This window comes from Papio anubis, chromosome 3 (assembly GCF_008728515.1).
Source record: "Papio anubis isolate 15944 chromosome 3, Panubis1.0, whole genome shotgun sequence".
Classification (NCBI taxonomy): Eukaryota; Metazoa; Chordata; class Mammalia; order Primates; family Cercopithecidae; genus Papio; species Papio anubis.
The window spans coordinates 20,011,073-20,028,431 of NC_044978.1; the positions used below are offsets into that span (position 1 = coordinate 20,011,073).

The 17,359-nt window shown below is 35.1% G+C and overlaps 1 protein-coding gene across 13 annotated transcripts in view; it reads left to right on the plus strand.

Annotated features, from left to right (window-relative positions):
* The window catches only part of NEK1 (NIMA related kinase 1), a 212,397-nt gene that overhangs the window by 805 nt on the left and 194,233 nt on the right, over positions 1 to 17,359 (plus strand). For 12 of the 13 annotated variants that reach the window (XR_004182615.1, XR_004182614.1, XR_004182613.1 and 9 more), the window contains 3 exons: positions 8,806 to 8,970; positions 9,387 to 9,483; positions 12,301 to 12,398. Coding sequence is in view for 7 of the 13 variants with exons in the window: in XM_031664176.1 (XP_031520036.1) it covers positions 8,854 to 8,970; positions 9,387 to 9,483; positions 12,301 to 12,398 (312 nt within the window). In the remaining 6 variants the exon portion in view is untranslated. Of the gene's footprint in view, positions 1 to 8,805; positions 8,971 to 9,386; positions 9,484 to 12,300; positions 12,399 to 17,359 lie in introns of those variants that run through there. The other variant, XM_021938936.2, reaches the window with a different exon arrangement.

The window sequence follows — 17,359 nt, forward strand, 5'->3', positions numbered from 1 at the left end:
AAAACTAGAGCGGTAATGGGATTAAAATAATAGGAATCTTAGTATGGGTAAGCAAGCGTTTACATTGCTTATGTTGTGTCCAGTTAGGAAGCGAGTATGAGTAGTAGTTAGCTGGTTACCCTGTAATCTTAGATTTCCGTTTCCATGATTTGACACAGTTTCCATATGTAAGGCATTAATAGTCCTACTACTTTAAGAGTTTATCATAACTTTTTATGCAGGCCTATTTTTTGTTCTTTAAGATCTGCTTTAAGAAGCAGAAATATTTTTTATTGCCTTGGTAAGTTTCATTAGAAATGTTCATGAAGGATTAAAAGTAGCATCCAATCTAAGTTAATGACCTTTTCTTACGATGCAGCAGTATTGTAGAGCTGATGGACGGGAGCCACATTTGGAGAGAAGTAACTCCTTGTTTCTAGTTTAGGTTTGTCTGATATTAGAGGTTCTACAGGTCTGTTTCACTTAAAATTGCCATTGTTCTAGGTGAAATGTAAGGAGCCTATTTTGTGGGAAAACAGGTTTTTTCACAGTAAAAGTCACTGTCAGGAATTTAACAAAGGTTGTCAGACTTGACCACAGGAGTTCTTTTGAGGTCGTGTGAATAATACATTGACATTGTATTCCAAGTAAATTTTGCTCTGTCTAATGTCCTGCCTTCTAATCTTAAGTCATGAACATGACTCCTTTTCACAAATGTAAATTCTTTATTTACCTGTTGGTAGTTTGCACTACTAAATCTGTTGAATATTGTCTGAGTAGACTTACAGAGAAGAAAAAATATTTTGAAAAAAGTCGAATAGAAATTCCATTTTTGCGTTCTGCTTTTTCGAATAAAGGAAAATAAAGAGCTTCTTTCCCTGAGAAGATAAATTGACCCCCTCCCCCTATTCAAAATGGTGTTTATTGCTCAGATAGAACTGTATGTATGTATGGCTTGTAGCTGCAGACAGCTCCAAAAGACTTCTTGAAACCTGTTGCCATGCCTTTACCAATGTTTCTCTTCAAGACAGCCTGTTTATAGAAAATCTGAAACACCTGATGAGAGCTTAATGCTTAACCTAAGTATGTGTTCCAGATTGATCGAAGTTGAATTTTTCCATTCATATACTCTAAAATTTTTTATGTGTGGCTCACAAAATTTTATTATGTCAAAAATTGCTTATTTGTGGCTTTAAAGAAATTCTTAGTGGCTGGGTGTGGTGGCTCATGCCTGTAATCCCAGCACTTTGGGAGGCCACAGTGGGCGGGTCACTTGAGGTCGGGAGTTTGAGACAAGCCTGGCCAACCTGGTGAAACCCCGTATCTACCAAAAATACAAAAAATTAGCCCTGCATGGTGGTGCGTGCCTGTAATCCCAGCTACTTGGGAGGCTAAGGCAGGAGAGTTGCTGGAACCCGGGAGGCAGGGGTTGCAGTGAGCCGAGATAGCGCCACTGCACTCCAGCCTGGGTGACGTAGCGAGGCTTCTCTCAAAAACAAATAAAAATTCTGGGTCGGACACCGTGGCTCACACTTGTACTCCCAGCATTTTGGGAGGCCGAGGCAGGTGGATCACTTGAGGTTACGAGTGCGAGACCAACCTGACCAATATGGCAAAACCCAGTCTCTACTAAAAATACAAAAATTAGCTGGGTATGGTGTCACACTCCTGTAATCCCAGCTACTTGGGAGGCTGAGGCAGGAGAATCACTTGAACCTGGGAGGCCGAGATGGCACCATTGCACTCCAGCCTCAGCAACAGAGCAAGACTCTGTCTCAAAAAAAAAGAAAAAAGAAAAAAAGAAAAGAAAAGAAATTCTTAGTAAAATGTGAGGAAAGCTGTCTAATTTGACTAGAGGCTGAGGTACTTTTTTCTGGGGCATAGTTCATATACTTGAAAAGAAGTATGATGCCATAGAAAAACTTTGAATGTCAAAAGTGAGGAGTTTGGAGATGGGGAATTGTTGAAGGATTTTAATTGGAGAAATTTATTTAGCCAGTATTCTTACTATTTCTATCAGATATTATTGTTTTTAATATTTATTGTTTTGAATAGATAATACCTTTGTATGGTTCAAAATTCAGAAAGTACAAAAGATTAAAAAATCTTCTCAACTACTCAGTTGCCTTCTCTGTAGGCAGTATTACTAGTTTATTGTGTATCTCTCCATAGTTATTACTTATGCAAGCCAGGGGTGCATGTGTGTATATATTTATACACATATATGAGTAACTGTAAGCATAAATATGTGCTTGCCAAACAAATGATAGCATGCCATATTTATTATTCTGATCCCTAAAAATCTAACAGTGTATTGAGAAATTATATCAGTATAAAAGTTGCTGTGTTGACTGTTTGTGGATGGTTACATTTTGCCCTGTTAGAAACAGTGCTGCAGAGGATAACTTTGTGTATACTTTGTTTTCCTACATTTGGAAATATTTATAGGGTAAATTCCTAGAAATTGAATCACCAGATCAAAGTTTCTGTACCCTTGTAATTTTGGTAGATATTGCCAAATTACTTTCCTTAGTGCTTTACCAATTTATACTCCGACCATATTGTTTTTTTCTATCCCCCCACAGTATGGTACAATAATCAGCTGTGAATTTTGCCATTCTAATTGATGAAACATGCTGTCTCTTGTACTTTAAAAAAAAAAAATTGTGGTTAAATATACATAACATAAAACTTACCCCTTGTACTTTAAAATTCTTCTTCCTTTTTTTTTTTTTTTTTTTGAGAGGGAGTCTCGCTCTGTTGCCCAGGCTGGAGTGCAGTGGCCTGATCTCAGCTCACTGCAACCTCTGCCTCCCAGGTTCAAGCGATTCTCCTGTCTCAGCCTCCTGTGTAGCTGGGAGTGCAGGCACGTGCCATCGCGCCCAGCTAATTTTTTGTATTCTTGGTAGAGATGGTGATCTTACCATGTTGGCCAGCCTGACATCAAACTCCTGACGTCAGGAGATCCACCTCCCTCAGCCTCCCAAACTGCTGGGATTACAAGCATGAGCCACCATGCCCACCCAAAACTGTATATCATTTTACAGGAGATTTGGTATCGTGGCACATTTTAACATAATTTGTATTCATTCTTGGTGTTAACATTTAACTTCGTATTCTTTGTCCACTTTTCTGTTGGATTGTTGCGTTTTTTGGTCCTATAAATATGTACAAGCTTTTTGTTAGAAAAGTGGCATCTTTGTAATAGCTAAAATATTGGTCTAGTCATACTAATCCCTCAAAGCTTTTTGATTTTGTGTTGTGCCTAAGCTACCCACTCTTAAGAGAGAAGTCATTCTTCCATGTTTTATTTTATTACTATTATGCTTTTATTTCTTACATTTCAGTATTTTAGCATCTAGAATTTAGGTTGGTGTAAAATGAGGAAATAAATTAACTTTTTTTTCCCCACATGGGAAAGCCCCAAAGCTTATGTTTTTATTAGGACAGCATTAACTATAGAGATTAGGAATGAAAATCTTTATGATATTGAGTCTTCCTATATATTTCTTTCTCCACCACCACCCCCGCCATCCCGGTGTGGTGTTGTTGTTTTTTAATATTTTTCTGTCAGTTTTTTTGTTGAGTATTTTCTGTTGGTTCATTTTATAGGTTACTAATCCTGCCTTCTGCTGTGTCCTGTCTGCCACAAATCCATGAATGAGTTCTTAATTTCAGATATTTTATATTTTGGTTTTAGAATGTCCGCTTTTTAAAAATAAATTTTAAGGCTGGGCGTGGTGGCTTACGTCTGTCATCCCAGCGCTTTGAGAGGCTGAGGCGGGCGGATCACGAGGTCAGAAGATCGTGACCATCCTGGCTAACACAGGGAAACCCGGTCTTTACCAAAAATACAAAAAAATTAGCCAGGTGTGGTGACGGGCGCCTGAAGTCCCAGCTACCCGGAAGGCTGAGGCAGGAGAATGGCGTGAACCCGGGAGGCGGAGCTTGCAGTGAGCAGAGAACACACCACTGCACTCCAGCCTGGGCGACCGTGCGAGACTCCGTCTCAAAAAAGATAAAAAATTAAAAATTAAATAAATTTTAATTCTTTGTTGAAATTCTCCATCTTTTAAATAAATCTGTTTTATCCATCTTTTTATCTTATTTTCTTAGACATATTCATTAATCATGGTTACTTTCAAGTCCTCTATTGGTAACTTCATATTTAAGTCATTTGCGAGTCTATGTCTGTTTTTTTAAAATAAATGTGCATCATTATTTTTTGATGAGATACTAGACATTGTGAATGAAAAGTCTTAGAGGCTCTGAAACATGTATCTTGTAAACATTGTTAGTTTTGTTTTGGCAGTCTGATGAAGTATTAATGAATAACTTTGGTTTTATCCATGTTTGCTTTTAGGCTTTGTTAGGATGAGACTGTTTAAGTCCTCCTCCATGTAGGCACAGCTTAAGAACAGAAAAACAGGAGCAGAACTTACTGTAGATTTTTGGACTCCTTCTATTCTTTCTCGTCTTCTCCAGGATTCTGGTAGCCCTGAACTCTGACTGCTTTCTCTCCTCAGCAAGACTGCTGCTTTGTACTTGAGGTCCATTGTACTGTAGCACAGTTTGGAGACTCTCTTCAGGGAAAAGGATGAGATGAATGTAGAACCCACTAGTATGTTCCCACCTTTCAGTGATTATAGCCCCTCAATGCATTGCTGTTTCTTTATATATTTTATTCAAGTTTTAAATTATTTTTGAAGGTGGGGTGATCTGATACTAAGGACACCATCTTGGTTGAAAGAGAGTCTCACTGTTTATTATGTAGACTTTCACTTAATCTCCTAGATCATAGATGGTATTTGCATTCTTAGTTGTGCCTGGTATACCCAATCTAGAGATATCTGTGGTCTTCTTTCAAGATGGAAGAGGAGTACTTATCTGACTGGGAGAGGTAGAGGAGGCCAACTGTCTGACACTTTTTACACAAGCTCTTAACTATCCTGTTTGAGTCCTAATATTATCCTCACTCTTAGACGCCCCAGTACTTCCAATTATTGAGCTAGTTTGTGGTAGGAATTGACTTGTTTCTGAATTATTTCCCGCTGCTGGCTTAAGGTACAGCTTTTCTCTAGCCTCCTAAGTCAGTTGCTGCGTGTTCTTTTGTGTTTGCCAGTTTCCAGAACTGTATTGCTGTTGCTTTCTCTTCTGTTCTGCCTTTTTGGTAATTCCTTTAAAGTCATGTTCGTTAGGTTCGGAGAAGTAGTAGAGGTAGATATGTATGGTCAATCTAGTATGCTTAACTGTAGATTGCAGTTTATTTATTTTTACTTTTTAAAGAATTAGGCTAAAGAAATTAGTAAGACTTCTTTTAATTTTTTGATGGAATGGCTTTCCCCATCACTCTTACTGTTTGAGGCGAAGAGTATAATTCTAAACAGTGTTGACATTTCCTATTTTCTGACTTTTTAATTTTCTTCTCCTTGAGTCATAGACTAGTCGAGTTGGCAAGGTCTATAAAATGGCCTTACATTTAAATCTTTCATGTTTCTAGATAAAGAAACTGAAGTCCACAAAAAGGCAGATGGTTAGTTTTTGATTATGTAGCTCGTCTTGTCTCTTGATTCTGAATTCATTGCTTTATTATATGACATAACTCTTTGGAAAGCTCAAATGTCAAAAAAATCTCTGATTTTTTCCTTGTTGCTTATCTTCAAGATCAGATATGTATTATAGAGATTGAATTGATGTAATTATTAGAGACCTTAAGAACACTATAGAGTGAGTAAAGTTGGTATTGTGGTTGTAATGTGATGTTGGAGACTGAGTGGTAGAAAAGGCAAACATTAATATGAGTTTGTTACAATACTGAAGTCAACAGGATTCTTATGTTCCTTCAGTTATAAGTTATGATTTTGTGGAAGGCTATAGTACAATGTGTTACTGTCTTCTATTTCATTTGGTATGAAAAATTTTATGGAATTATAATTCAGTTGAGAAGTCTCACAACTAGGAAGTAGCTCAGTTAAATATATTGTAAGATGCTGAAAGAAATCTATTTTTTCATGCTTTCCCTTTTACTTCCTTTAATGTACACTGACATTACAAAGAAAGGAGAGTTTGTCTGTTTTCCTGAAAGTCATCTACCACAAGTCTTTTGTTGTTTAGAAAAGTGCCTGCATTTGACATATTTGATGGCAATTAGAGTCATCTTTCTTCACTAACAGGATCAGTAGGTCTTCTTCATAGAGTTAGAACCACAATGTTCAGTAATGTTGTTGGCAGTAGAATGCAACACTAGGGACTTTTGGAGCTTCCATCTTGTTAGTGTGGTCCCTAGAAAGGAATTGGCAACTAAATTTTAAGGAATGGCCAAATTGACTAATTTTGTTTTCCCTCACTTGGCAAAAAATCACAGAATAATGGTGGTTGTGAAATAATCTCATTATATGGCTATTATTTAATTTAATTTATGAAATTTAGATTACTAAGATGAGTTTATCTTGATTTTTTTCCTAAGTAGCATAGTAATGTAATATATTAAACATTCATGTTCTGGAGAAATCATTAAATTGTGGCTGGTGCCCAGAGAGCCATTATATTGTGCCAGTTAACACAACTCGGACTTGAAAATGTATTTGGAACAACTATTCTTTAACTCACTGATGCTAAAATGCTATAATAGTGGTTTTTTTCTTGTTTCTCTTAAAATTGCTAAAGGCATTCTTGTTTTCTAAGGTAGAGAAAGGCTCTTTCTCACAAAATTTCATGAGGCATAATTATCTCATCAGTGCTACCACAGGCTGAGTTCTGGCCTGTGGTCTGGTCTTGCAGGCACAGAATATGATGTTTGTCATTTAAGGAGATTGAATCATTTTTTAGAGGCAAAATAAAAACAAATTTAGCATTGATGGATGAGATGAGAACATGGGATTTTTAAATTTACAATGAGAAATATGGTAAACTGCCACAGAAATTTAAAAAGAGTTTCACGACAAGCTTATTTTCTCCTAGAAAGGAATCACACATTGGAAGTCTGCTATGAATGGAAATAAAAAAGAGCAAGCTAGGTGAATTAAATGTTTATTAGTTTCAGATTAGCATAGTAAATTCATGTATGTCTACAATAAGGGTGATATTGCCAGTAGGTGGTACACGTTATTGTACCACACACAAATGACTCTTTCTCACACTTTTTTCAGCTTTCACTACCTAGCTTATTGTATTCTGGCTTCTCCTGAAACTACCACTCTCTTTAAATTACTATTCCTAAAGATACTAATGACCTTAATAGATTATTTTGGTATGGTAAGGGCCTAAGTATGATACTGAAAGTAGAAATATAAAGAAAAGATTAATACATTTGTTTATATCAAAATAATATCTTATATTTAACTAAAGGCAAATAGGATATAAGGGAAAATCATTTATGACAGATAAGAGCTTCATCACATAAGGAGTTTTTACAAATTAAAGACTAACCCAATATAAAATGATTAAAGAACATGGATAAATAGTTCAAAAGAGAAGAAAATAGAAATGTTCAATAAATGTGGCCAGGCATTGTGGCTCACACCTCTAATCCCAGCACTTTGGGAGGCCGAGGTGGGCAGATCAGGTCAGGAGTTCAAGACCAGCCTGGCCAACATGGCGAAACCCCGTCTCTACTAAAAATACAAAAATTAGCTGGATGTGGTGGCACACACCTGTAATCCTAGAATCACTGGAACCTGGAAGGCAGAGGTTGCAGTGAGCCGAGATGACGCCACTGCACTCCAGCCTGGGTGACAGAGTAAGACTCTGTCTTAAAAAAAAGAAAGAAAGAAAAAGAAAAAAATGTTCAATAAATGTGGAAGAGTTTTTCAAATTTACTGGTAAGCAAAAGAAATTAAAAATGAAACACCGTTTTCCCCATTAGATGTAAGGAGTAACAACAATAACAAATAGTGACACAGTGCTCACATGTGCCAAGTGCTGTTTTCAGTACATTCTTAAATTAACTAATTCTTCTACCAGTTCTGTAAATATGTACTATGGTTATTCACATTTTACATATGACCAAACTGAGCACATAAAGATAAGTAACTTACATAAGTTTACATAACGAAGTGATAAAACTAAGATTTAAACCTAAGCTCTCTGACTCTAAAAGTTTTAGTGTTCTTTAACTATTACCCGTTATTGCTGCTCAAAGATTTTAATAAATAATAATCAGTGTTTTGTTATTATAAATGACGTTACAGTAAACATCTCCCTGAATACAAAAAATAGTAATAACCAGTGTTAATAAGGGTACCTAGTAGCAGGCATTACTGGCTGAATATATATTAGTAGACATTTCTGTTAAGACACTTAATATGTTTGAAAGCCATACTGTAACATGGGCATATTCTTTGAATTCAGAATTTATCCTAAGGAAATCCTTACCATAAACACAATAAAATATGTGTACAAAAACTATCTGAAATTGTTCTATAATAGCAAACATTTTAAATGAATGTTGAATAAAAGGGGATTGGTTAAACAACTTCAAGAAATAGTGTATTATTAGGCTTTCATTCTTTTTGAAGAAAATAAAGTAATGCTACTAATTAATTCATGTACGTTTGCCTTTCTCTCTATACGTTAAGTATATGCAGTATTTGGCTTTCCAAAGCCTTCTTATAAAGTTGAAATATCACCGTTTGTTTTTTCTTTTCTCTTTTTAGGTGTAATTAGGTTGTACTAGTACAGTATATAAAGTGTAACTTTTAGTAAATATATTAAATATCCTTTTTTAAAATGTTAGCAAATCACTAAAGAATTAGATTTTGAATTAAACATTGAAATTGTTATAATGTTTTATCTCTCATGTTATAAATGCTTTATCTTTTTTGTTAGTTTTTTAAATGTCTAGCATATCTGTAAAGATGCCTTAGAAAAAGAATCATGGAGAAGTATGTTAGACTACAGAAGATTGGAGAAGGTTCATTTGGAAAAGCCATTCTTGTTAAATCTACAGAAGATGGCAGACAGTATGTTATCAAGGAAATTAACATCTCAAGAGTAAGTATATTTTTAGTTTGGTTTCATGAGTAATAGTTTGGTTACATTAGAGCTCATTGCTAGAGATTTTCTTTAAAAAAAAAAAAAAAAGGGTAATTGATAACCAAAAGCAAAAGATTCCTTTATTCCCACTAATATCAGAATAGCCTATATATATTCTTTCAGATTTTTTCTATGATATGTGCTTATATTTATGTGTTTAGAAAAATGTACTTGCTGTTCTGTAACCTAATCTAGTTTGGACATCTTAAAATGTTTCTACTTTCAGATTCAACTCATTCTTTTTAACTTCTTGCTGTATTTTGTTGATTGAACTGTATTAATACTATTATATTTTAACCACTCGCCTATTGATGGACTTTTAGGTTGTTTATTAATGGTTTCATTTACTATTTTCTTTTCTCCTCCCATTTAAGATGTCCAGTAAAGAACGAGAAGAATCAAGGAGAGAAGTCGCAGTATTGGCAAACATGAAGCATCCAAATATTGTCCAGTATAGAGAATCATTTGAAGGTCAGATAAATTATGCGAGAGAGTTAAAAAATCCTAAGACATTAATAAATCTTTTTGTGAATACATTCTTAGGAAAAAGATATCATTTTCGCTTAAAAACATACGCATGTGAATATCAGCTTGATTCAGTGACAATACTGATATCATGCCTGCATAATTTATTTTATTTTATTTTTTAATTGAGACAGAGTCTTGCTCAGTGGCCCAGGCTGGAGTTTAGGGACATGATCTCAGCTTACTTCAACCTCTGCCTCCCAGGTTCAACTGATTCTCGTGCCTCAGCCTCTCAACTATGCCTGTATAATTTAATACTAGCTGTTACTAGTGATTTCTTTAAAAGAAGCAATGCAGTAAGTGCAAGAATTTGGACAGAGCAAGAACAGTAATTTACGTATTTTAGAACTGAACTTCCTGTAAGTGCTGCCACCACTGCCACTGAGAAAATGTTCTGATCTTTACAAAGTATTCTCACTCAGTATGTTCCTCTATACCTCACTATTACAATAGTGAAAGTTTTCTCAAGTTCTTAAAATATTATAGCTATAATACTGTTTTGGAACTATATGCATTATATTTAATAATGCAGGTATTAAGATAAGTCAATGCTTCTCTAAAGGCAGGTCAAAGTGGTTTATTGAAGTCCTATCCAAATATTCTCATTATTACAAATTTCTATAAACTAAAAAACAGATAATCTAGGTTGAAAGTAGAAGATAATTGAAATGACTCGGGGACATATTACATACCAGTTTCAGAGTCTGAATTAGAGCTAAAGTTACTATGTTCCCAGATGAACTCAGTGTCTACTATAAAAGTATGTTCTACTTTTATAAAAATGTGATTCAATTGATACATTATGTCATAAGGTACTGTATTTTTTATGCTGGCAGTGAAATGAAGATTTATATTTCATGTGAAAAAGTACAATATTAACCAACTCTTCCTTTTGAGGACCTTGAATTTTCTCTTATCTTTCTCCTGGTATCTATCTTTTAGTTTCTTTTTTTCATTGTTGTTAACAAAATTTTAATGTTTCAAGTTAAAAGGTTTTGAGCAAATATTCCAGCAGATATTTTGAATTTGTATTGACTGCTTCACATAGAAACATCTGTATGATTCAAAAGGGGTGGCATATTTTAAAAATAAGACTTTATTATTTCTCTTAGTTTTAGAAGAATACATGCTCATGACAAACATAAATGATAGCATACTATATGTAATTTTTTGCTTTTTCTTATGCTACATACATTATAACATCTATATATATGTTTTATAAATAGTGAATTATACAGTTTTCAGGAGTTTTTTTCACATTGTAATTTCTCACATGTATATTTGGATGATCTTTCCAGGTCAACCATAGAAAGTCATTCAGATTCTTAATTAGCTTTATCATATAGATTCTTATCCCAGTGGCACATTACAAACAGTAAATCAAAAGAAGATATGTGCACCACGAGTGACAAAAATGAAAAATGTCACCACAGAGTATGAGAAATAAATACTTCTAGAGGCTGGGTGCAGTGGCTCACAACTGTAATTTCAACAATTTTGGGAGGCTGAGGTGGAAGGATCTCTTGAGCCCAGGAATTTGAGACCAGCCTGGGAAACATAGGGAGACCCCATCTGAACAAAAATTTAAAAAATTAGCCAGGTGTGGTGGTGCATGCCTGTGGTTCCAGCTACTCTAGAGGCTAAGGTGGGAGGATTGTTAGAGCCCGGGAGGTCAAGGCTACAGTTAGCCACGATTGTGCCATTGCACTCTAGCCTGGACCCTGTCTCAAAAGAAAAAAAAAAAAAATTACTACTGGAAATAAGGCCATAACACAGACAGTAAAAGAAGTGAGAACTAGGAAAACTGTTCTTTGAGTTGTGATAGTCTCAGTGCTATGTAGTGATTCAGAAAATGTTAAAAGTGATATTGGCCACTCTTTCTTACTTGAGAAGTAAGGCATGGAAAGGATGATTGAAGTGTTCTTCTAAGCTGGACACAGTAGCATGGGCTTGTAGTCCCAGCTGTTGGGGAGGCTGAGGCGAGAGGTTCACTTGAGCCCAGGAGCTCAAGGTCAGCATGGGCAAAATAGTGAGACTCTTTTTCTGGAAAAAAAAAAAAAAAAGCCTAAATTAAAAGAAGTGTTCTTCTAGTCCTTTCTATCCATAGGAAGAAACATAGAAGTCCCCTTCTCTGTGGACTGAGACATAAAGGTGGATAGGGCAGTGCCTATCTTCATGTTTGTTCACAAATCATATACAATTATTTAAAAAGTGCATAAAATTAAAGAAAGCTCCAAGAGGGTGGAAACTGTGTCCTATTATGTCCTATACACTATTGAATCCTTAGAGTTTATCACAACATTTATTATTGTATTTGTTTAATAAGTAAGTGATTAAAGTGGATAAAACAAAGCAGATAATTAGTGGCCAGTTGGAAAACAAAGATAAACCATCTCTGATATGATATATTGGTGGAAAAACATGATTTTATATGTGACATTTAAGAAATTGCATTTATTGAATGAAATCAAGTATATCTGCATTTTTTAATATATTCAGAGATGTTTAGGTCAATGTGAATAGCACTATTCAATAAAATGGTGTATTTTTAACAGAAATCATTAATGATGGAGTTTTCTGTTAACCCAAGTCATTATATAATCTTTGTGACCAGTATGTCTTGACTTTGTGCCCTAATATCTTAAGAGTATGGTCCTGTTCTTTGTTTAGCAGATCTTTTTAATAAGCCTTTAAGTACCTCTAATTTAGCCATGCTCTTAATATACGTTTTTAAAAGTGGACTGTAATGTTTGTATTTTGTAGAAAATGGTTCTCTCTACATAGTGATGGATTACTGTGAGGGAGGGGATCTGTTTAAGCGAATAAATGCTCAGAAAGGCGTTTTGTTTCAAGAGGATCAGGTAAGTTTGCATGTAGGAAATTGACTCTTACTCTGTTGAGAAGTAGTTCAAAATTTGTTTATTTATGTGTGTATTCGTTTTTAACTATAAATGCTAATCATAATTACTAGGGCAGTTTGGTATCATATCAATATTTTAAAATTCTTTCCCTCTAATTAGCTGCCACCTTTGCTCAGTTGCCCATCTCATCTACAGTCTGTAATGATGTATTGTTATCTCTGTGATGTATGTTATATATAACATGTGTCTATGTATATGCCTTAATTATTCATTATAACTGACTAATTAGTCTATATCCTGTCAGTCTGGCTTACTGCTGCCAGACCATATATTCCTAAAATGTGGCTTTGCCAGGTAACTCCAGCTCTAGAAGCGTTGCATTGGCAACTGCATTAAATCTAATCTCTCTTTTGATTTCCGAAATCTCTAAAATATGGCCCTTTTCTACCTAAGCAGCCTTATTTTTTTGTATTTCCTAACCTGTACCTCTTTTCATTTTCTTTAACAGATATTTATTAAGCATATACTTTGTATCAGGCACTGGGCCACATGTTTGTACATCTCATTGTCCTCCCTGTGTATTTGTTCTTATTATTTCATTTATTTTGGTAAGCCTTTTCCCCAAACTTCCTGTTATTAATACTCTACCTTTTTTTAAGCTCAGTTCAAGTCCCAGCTTCTTTGAATTTTCTATAACTACTTTAATCTGTGATCTTTTCCTTCTCTAAATTCCTATCACATTTCTTATTATCACCAGTTCTTAATTTTAATTGCCTGCTTTTACATAGGGGACTAGGGGAAGCACTGTGCTAGCAGTGTTGTATATGTTATCTCTTCTAATTTGGATAAGTTTTTTCAATTTATAAGGAATCCAAGAGAAGTTAAGTGACTTGCCCCAAATCACATAGTCAGTGTTTGAACCCATCTCTCACTGTAAAGTTTATAACATTTTCTATTCACACAATTAAATTCTAAAAGTATTGAAGTATACAGAAATGGAAAGTCTTCTTTCTCCCCCCTTTCGTTCCTGAGATTACTACTGCTTTTAGTTTGGTGTATTCTTCCAGACTTTCTTTTCCATACTCAACATATGTACATATATACATTAAGACACACACATTCAGTAATGGGATATTATTATTTTTAAGATAAGCTCTCGTTCTGTCACCTGAGCTGGAGTGCAGTGGCACCATCACAGCTCATTGCTGCCTTTTACTCCTGAACACAAGCAATTCTCCCACCTCACCTGCCCGAGTAGCTGGTGCTACGGGAACGTGGCACTGTGCCTGTCTAATTTTTTTTAAATTTATTTTATTATTATTATTTATTTATTTATTTTGTAGAGATGAGGTCTTGCTGTATTCCCCAGACTGTTCTCAAACTCCTGGCTTCAAGCAATCTTCCTACCTTCGCCTCTCAAAGTGCTGGGATTATAGGCATGAGCCACTGTACCATTTCTGGCCAGGCGCAGACATGGGTTTGAGTCCTTGCTCTACTTATCAAGTTGGTAATTGTTCTGTTAACAAATTCTGAGATTATTTTCTCATTTGTTAATAGGGAGGTACCTACTATACATGTGGTGAAGGTCAAATCATAATGTATGTTAGTATATACAGTGCTGTTTTTATTAGAACTTTGTCAGATATGTTTCATTGTCCTTATTTTCATTCATTTATCCCTATCGAACTTTAAAATGTTTGCTATTAAATGATATTCCCTTGTAAAGCACATTGATATTCTATAGATTTGATTCTACTCTTTCATAAGTACTCTTAGTACATAATGGGGTGTGTATATATATGTGTGTGTGTCTGTGTGTGTGTTTGCATGTGTTTGTGTGTGTGTATCTTTTCTTCCTGGAAATTATTATGGAGATCTGTGTAGTTCATCCATCAGTGAAGTTATTCATCATAAATGACAAACATTTGGCAAGCCATTCTTTTAAGTTAATAGCGTTTTTTCTCCCCCTCTGAATAGCAGGTTTTGTTAGCACAAATAGGAATGCTATTTATTTTAGCCTATTTAAAATAAGAAGAGGTCATTTAAACTACTTTCTGGGCTTTGAAACCGGAAAGCTTAGAGCCCCATTAGACTGCAGCTTAGCATCAGTTTGAGATGATTTTATCCATTTCTAGAATGTAAGTGGGGAACAAGAAGACCTGTGAAACAGATGATTCTCCAACTACTCAAGCCACTCTCTCAGTGGTACTTCCTTGTTTGCATCTTTACTGGACAAAAATCTAGTCAGGTTAAGAAGCAACCTAAGTTTATGACTTCATTAATAGAAAATAATGAGATGAACTAAGTACATTCCGTTAGACAGTCTCTACGTAGATATTTTAAAGATGTACCAGTATTTTTGTCTTATTTGCAAGTTTCGGATGAGTTTTTTTTATAGTCTCCCCACATGTGACCATAAATAATTTTCAGAATATATTCTTGATCAAAATAAAGTCTGGCCTCATTAGGATTGGTCCACATATTTAGGTGCAGCAAGAATGTTAATTAAACAAAGAACTCAAGTTTAGTCTGAAAACCTAGAGCCTTATATTATCAAACAACTACTAAGGTTACAGAATTGATTTCTGTCTATAAGTTTTCATAAGGAATCTTGGATTGGATTTTTTAAAACTCTATTTGTTCTTCTACCCTAACGTCAGGAAACTGAGCCCAATACATTCTCTACCAAATTTCACCTGTAGTACCTATAAATTGGGGTGAATTTTTTTCTTTTTGAGAGTCTCCAAATATGCCAAGGTCCCTGGTTGTTAGGAAGTGACTTTACCACTTATGACTCAGGAATCCTGTAAGTCAGATAACAGGACAGTTTCCTGGCAGCGCTGTGTAAGTATTGGTTCCACACGTTTCTTTTTTTTTTTTTTTCTTTTTTTGAGACGAGTCTTGCTCTGTTGCCCAGGCTGGAGTGCAGTGGCGCAATCTTGGCTCACTGCAAGCTCCGCCTCCCAGGTTCATGCCATTTTCCTGCCTCCGCCTCCCGAATAGCTTTGACTACAGGCCCCCGCCACCACGCCCAGCTAATTTTTTTGGTTTTTTAGTAGAGACGGGGTTTCACCATGTTAGCCAGGATGGTCTCGATCTCCTGACCTCGTGATCTGCCTGCCTTGGCCTCCCAAAGTGTTGGGATTACAGGTATGAGCCACTGTGCCCAGCCTGGTTCCACATATATTTCTTAGTAGTAAGTTTGTCATAACTGATTACATGAAAATCATCTCAAATCAGGTCCTCCAGGTATGGCCTTGGTTGCACAATTGATTTGTCCAATTACATTCTGACCGAAAGGAGTATAGATTCTTATTGAACCCATGAAAATTACAATACTGTCCTGAAAAGTAAAAATACATAAAACTATTTGCTTCTGATTTCTGAGTAGATTATTAAGATCAAATATCATTTTAAGTTTATAAAAGCATAATCTAAATTGAGAATTAGACATAGCTTAAGAAAAAAAAGGGCTTCCTCATTTATTCATTAAATTTTGAACATTATACCAATCATATTCCAAACAAATAATCACAATTAAATTTTATTTAATTCATTTTTTCTTTCCTAGTAATTCTTATTCTTGATCTGCGGTCAAGCAGTTAGCGTTCATGATGTTTGTCAGCTCAAGGACAAAAAAGTCTTAAAGAAATTCTGACTCAGTTCATTGATAAGTTCCTTGATCATTTAAGCAATGTTAGGTCAGAAACTTGTACCCAAGAGTCTATCTTCTGAAGTGCCAGTAGTTCAGCATTCCTAGTGTAGTCCTTTTCAGGAGCTTTCTGGCAAGCATCAAGCAGCAAAGTCTTACTGATAATGAGACTGAAAGACTGTGGTTAGTTTATTATAATAACCAATAATAGAATAAAATGCTCTGTTGGGGTAGAGTACAGAGATTTGATAAGGGCTTGATGAATGTTTTTCTTGAGGATAAAAATGGAGAGCGAAGTTATTGACAAATTTCCAGGGCCTTCTCATAAAGCATGCATTTTGTGAAATATTAATAGTATTTTACCTATACAGGCTTAACCTAGGAAAGGCTGAGCATCTTTTTAGATTTGGCAAGTCTTCCCAGGCATGTCTTATAGCAGTGTTGAGCTAATAGTTATAGTGAGAAGTATCTGAAATTTTTTTTTTCTAACAAACAGGTAACATTCTTTGGTTACTTAATCAAAGTGACAAAATACTGTGAAATATAGATGAAGGAAATAAAATTATAAGGATCTTCACAGTGAGGAACCTTTGTTCAAAAAACATAATCAAATGCTAAAATCCGTATAAAGCAGAGAAAATTATTCTGGTAGACATGAAATATCTACTCTTTGAGCAAATTACACAGACAGTAAATGGTAAGGTTTCTTTCTTCTAGTTAGGAGCTCCAAGATCAGTTTACTATTCTAATAGAGAAGCCAAGTTAAAGTTTTTCCATTAATATAATGTTTGGCAATAAAAGCTTCTCATGCCTTTAAAAAATTAATGAATCAACCCATCAAAACTGAGCATACTTTGGGAAAATTCTAACACATTTTATTACACATAGAAATCTCAGTTTTGGAGCAGAGAAGATGGATTATAGTAGTGCTTGGTGCTATAAGGCAGTCTGCACTAATGCAAAATAACATACAACTGTAATTCAGACAATTATAATTACTGTATGGTGCTTGGTATAATACAACATAACATTTGAATTTAAAAGTCTTCTGAACAAGAGAATCCCATTTTTGAAACAGTATTTTGTAAATATTAATATAGAAGTAATGTGTACAATGAAATAAAAAGCACAGATTAGAAGCAGGGTTACAATTTTAAAGGGCTTCCCTCTCCTCCAAGTCCTACCCCATGTAGTCGAACCCTAATGTAGCAAGAGTCTGAGCTAGGGTAGACAAAGGGAATGAAAATGTAACATTTATATTTTATAAACTGTGCCTTCCTTCTCTGCTTTGCTTATATATTCCATCAAA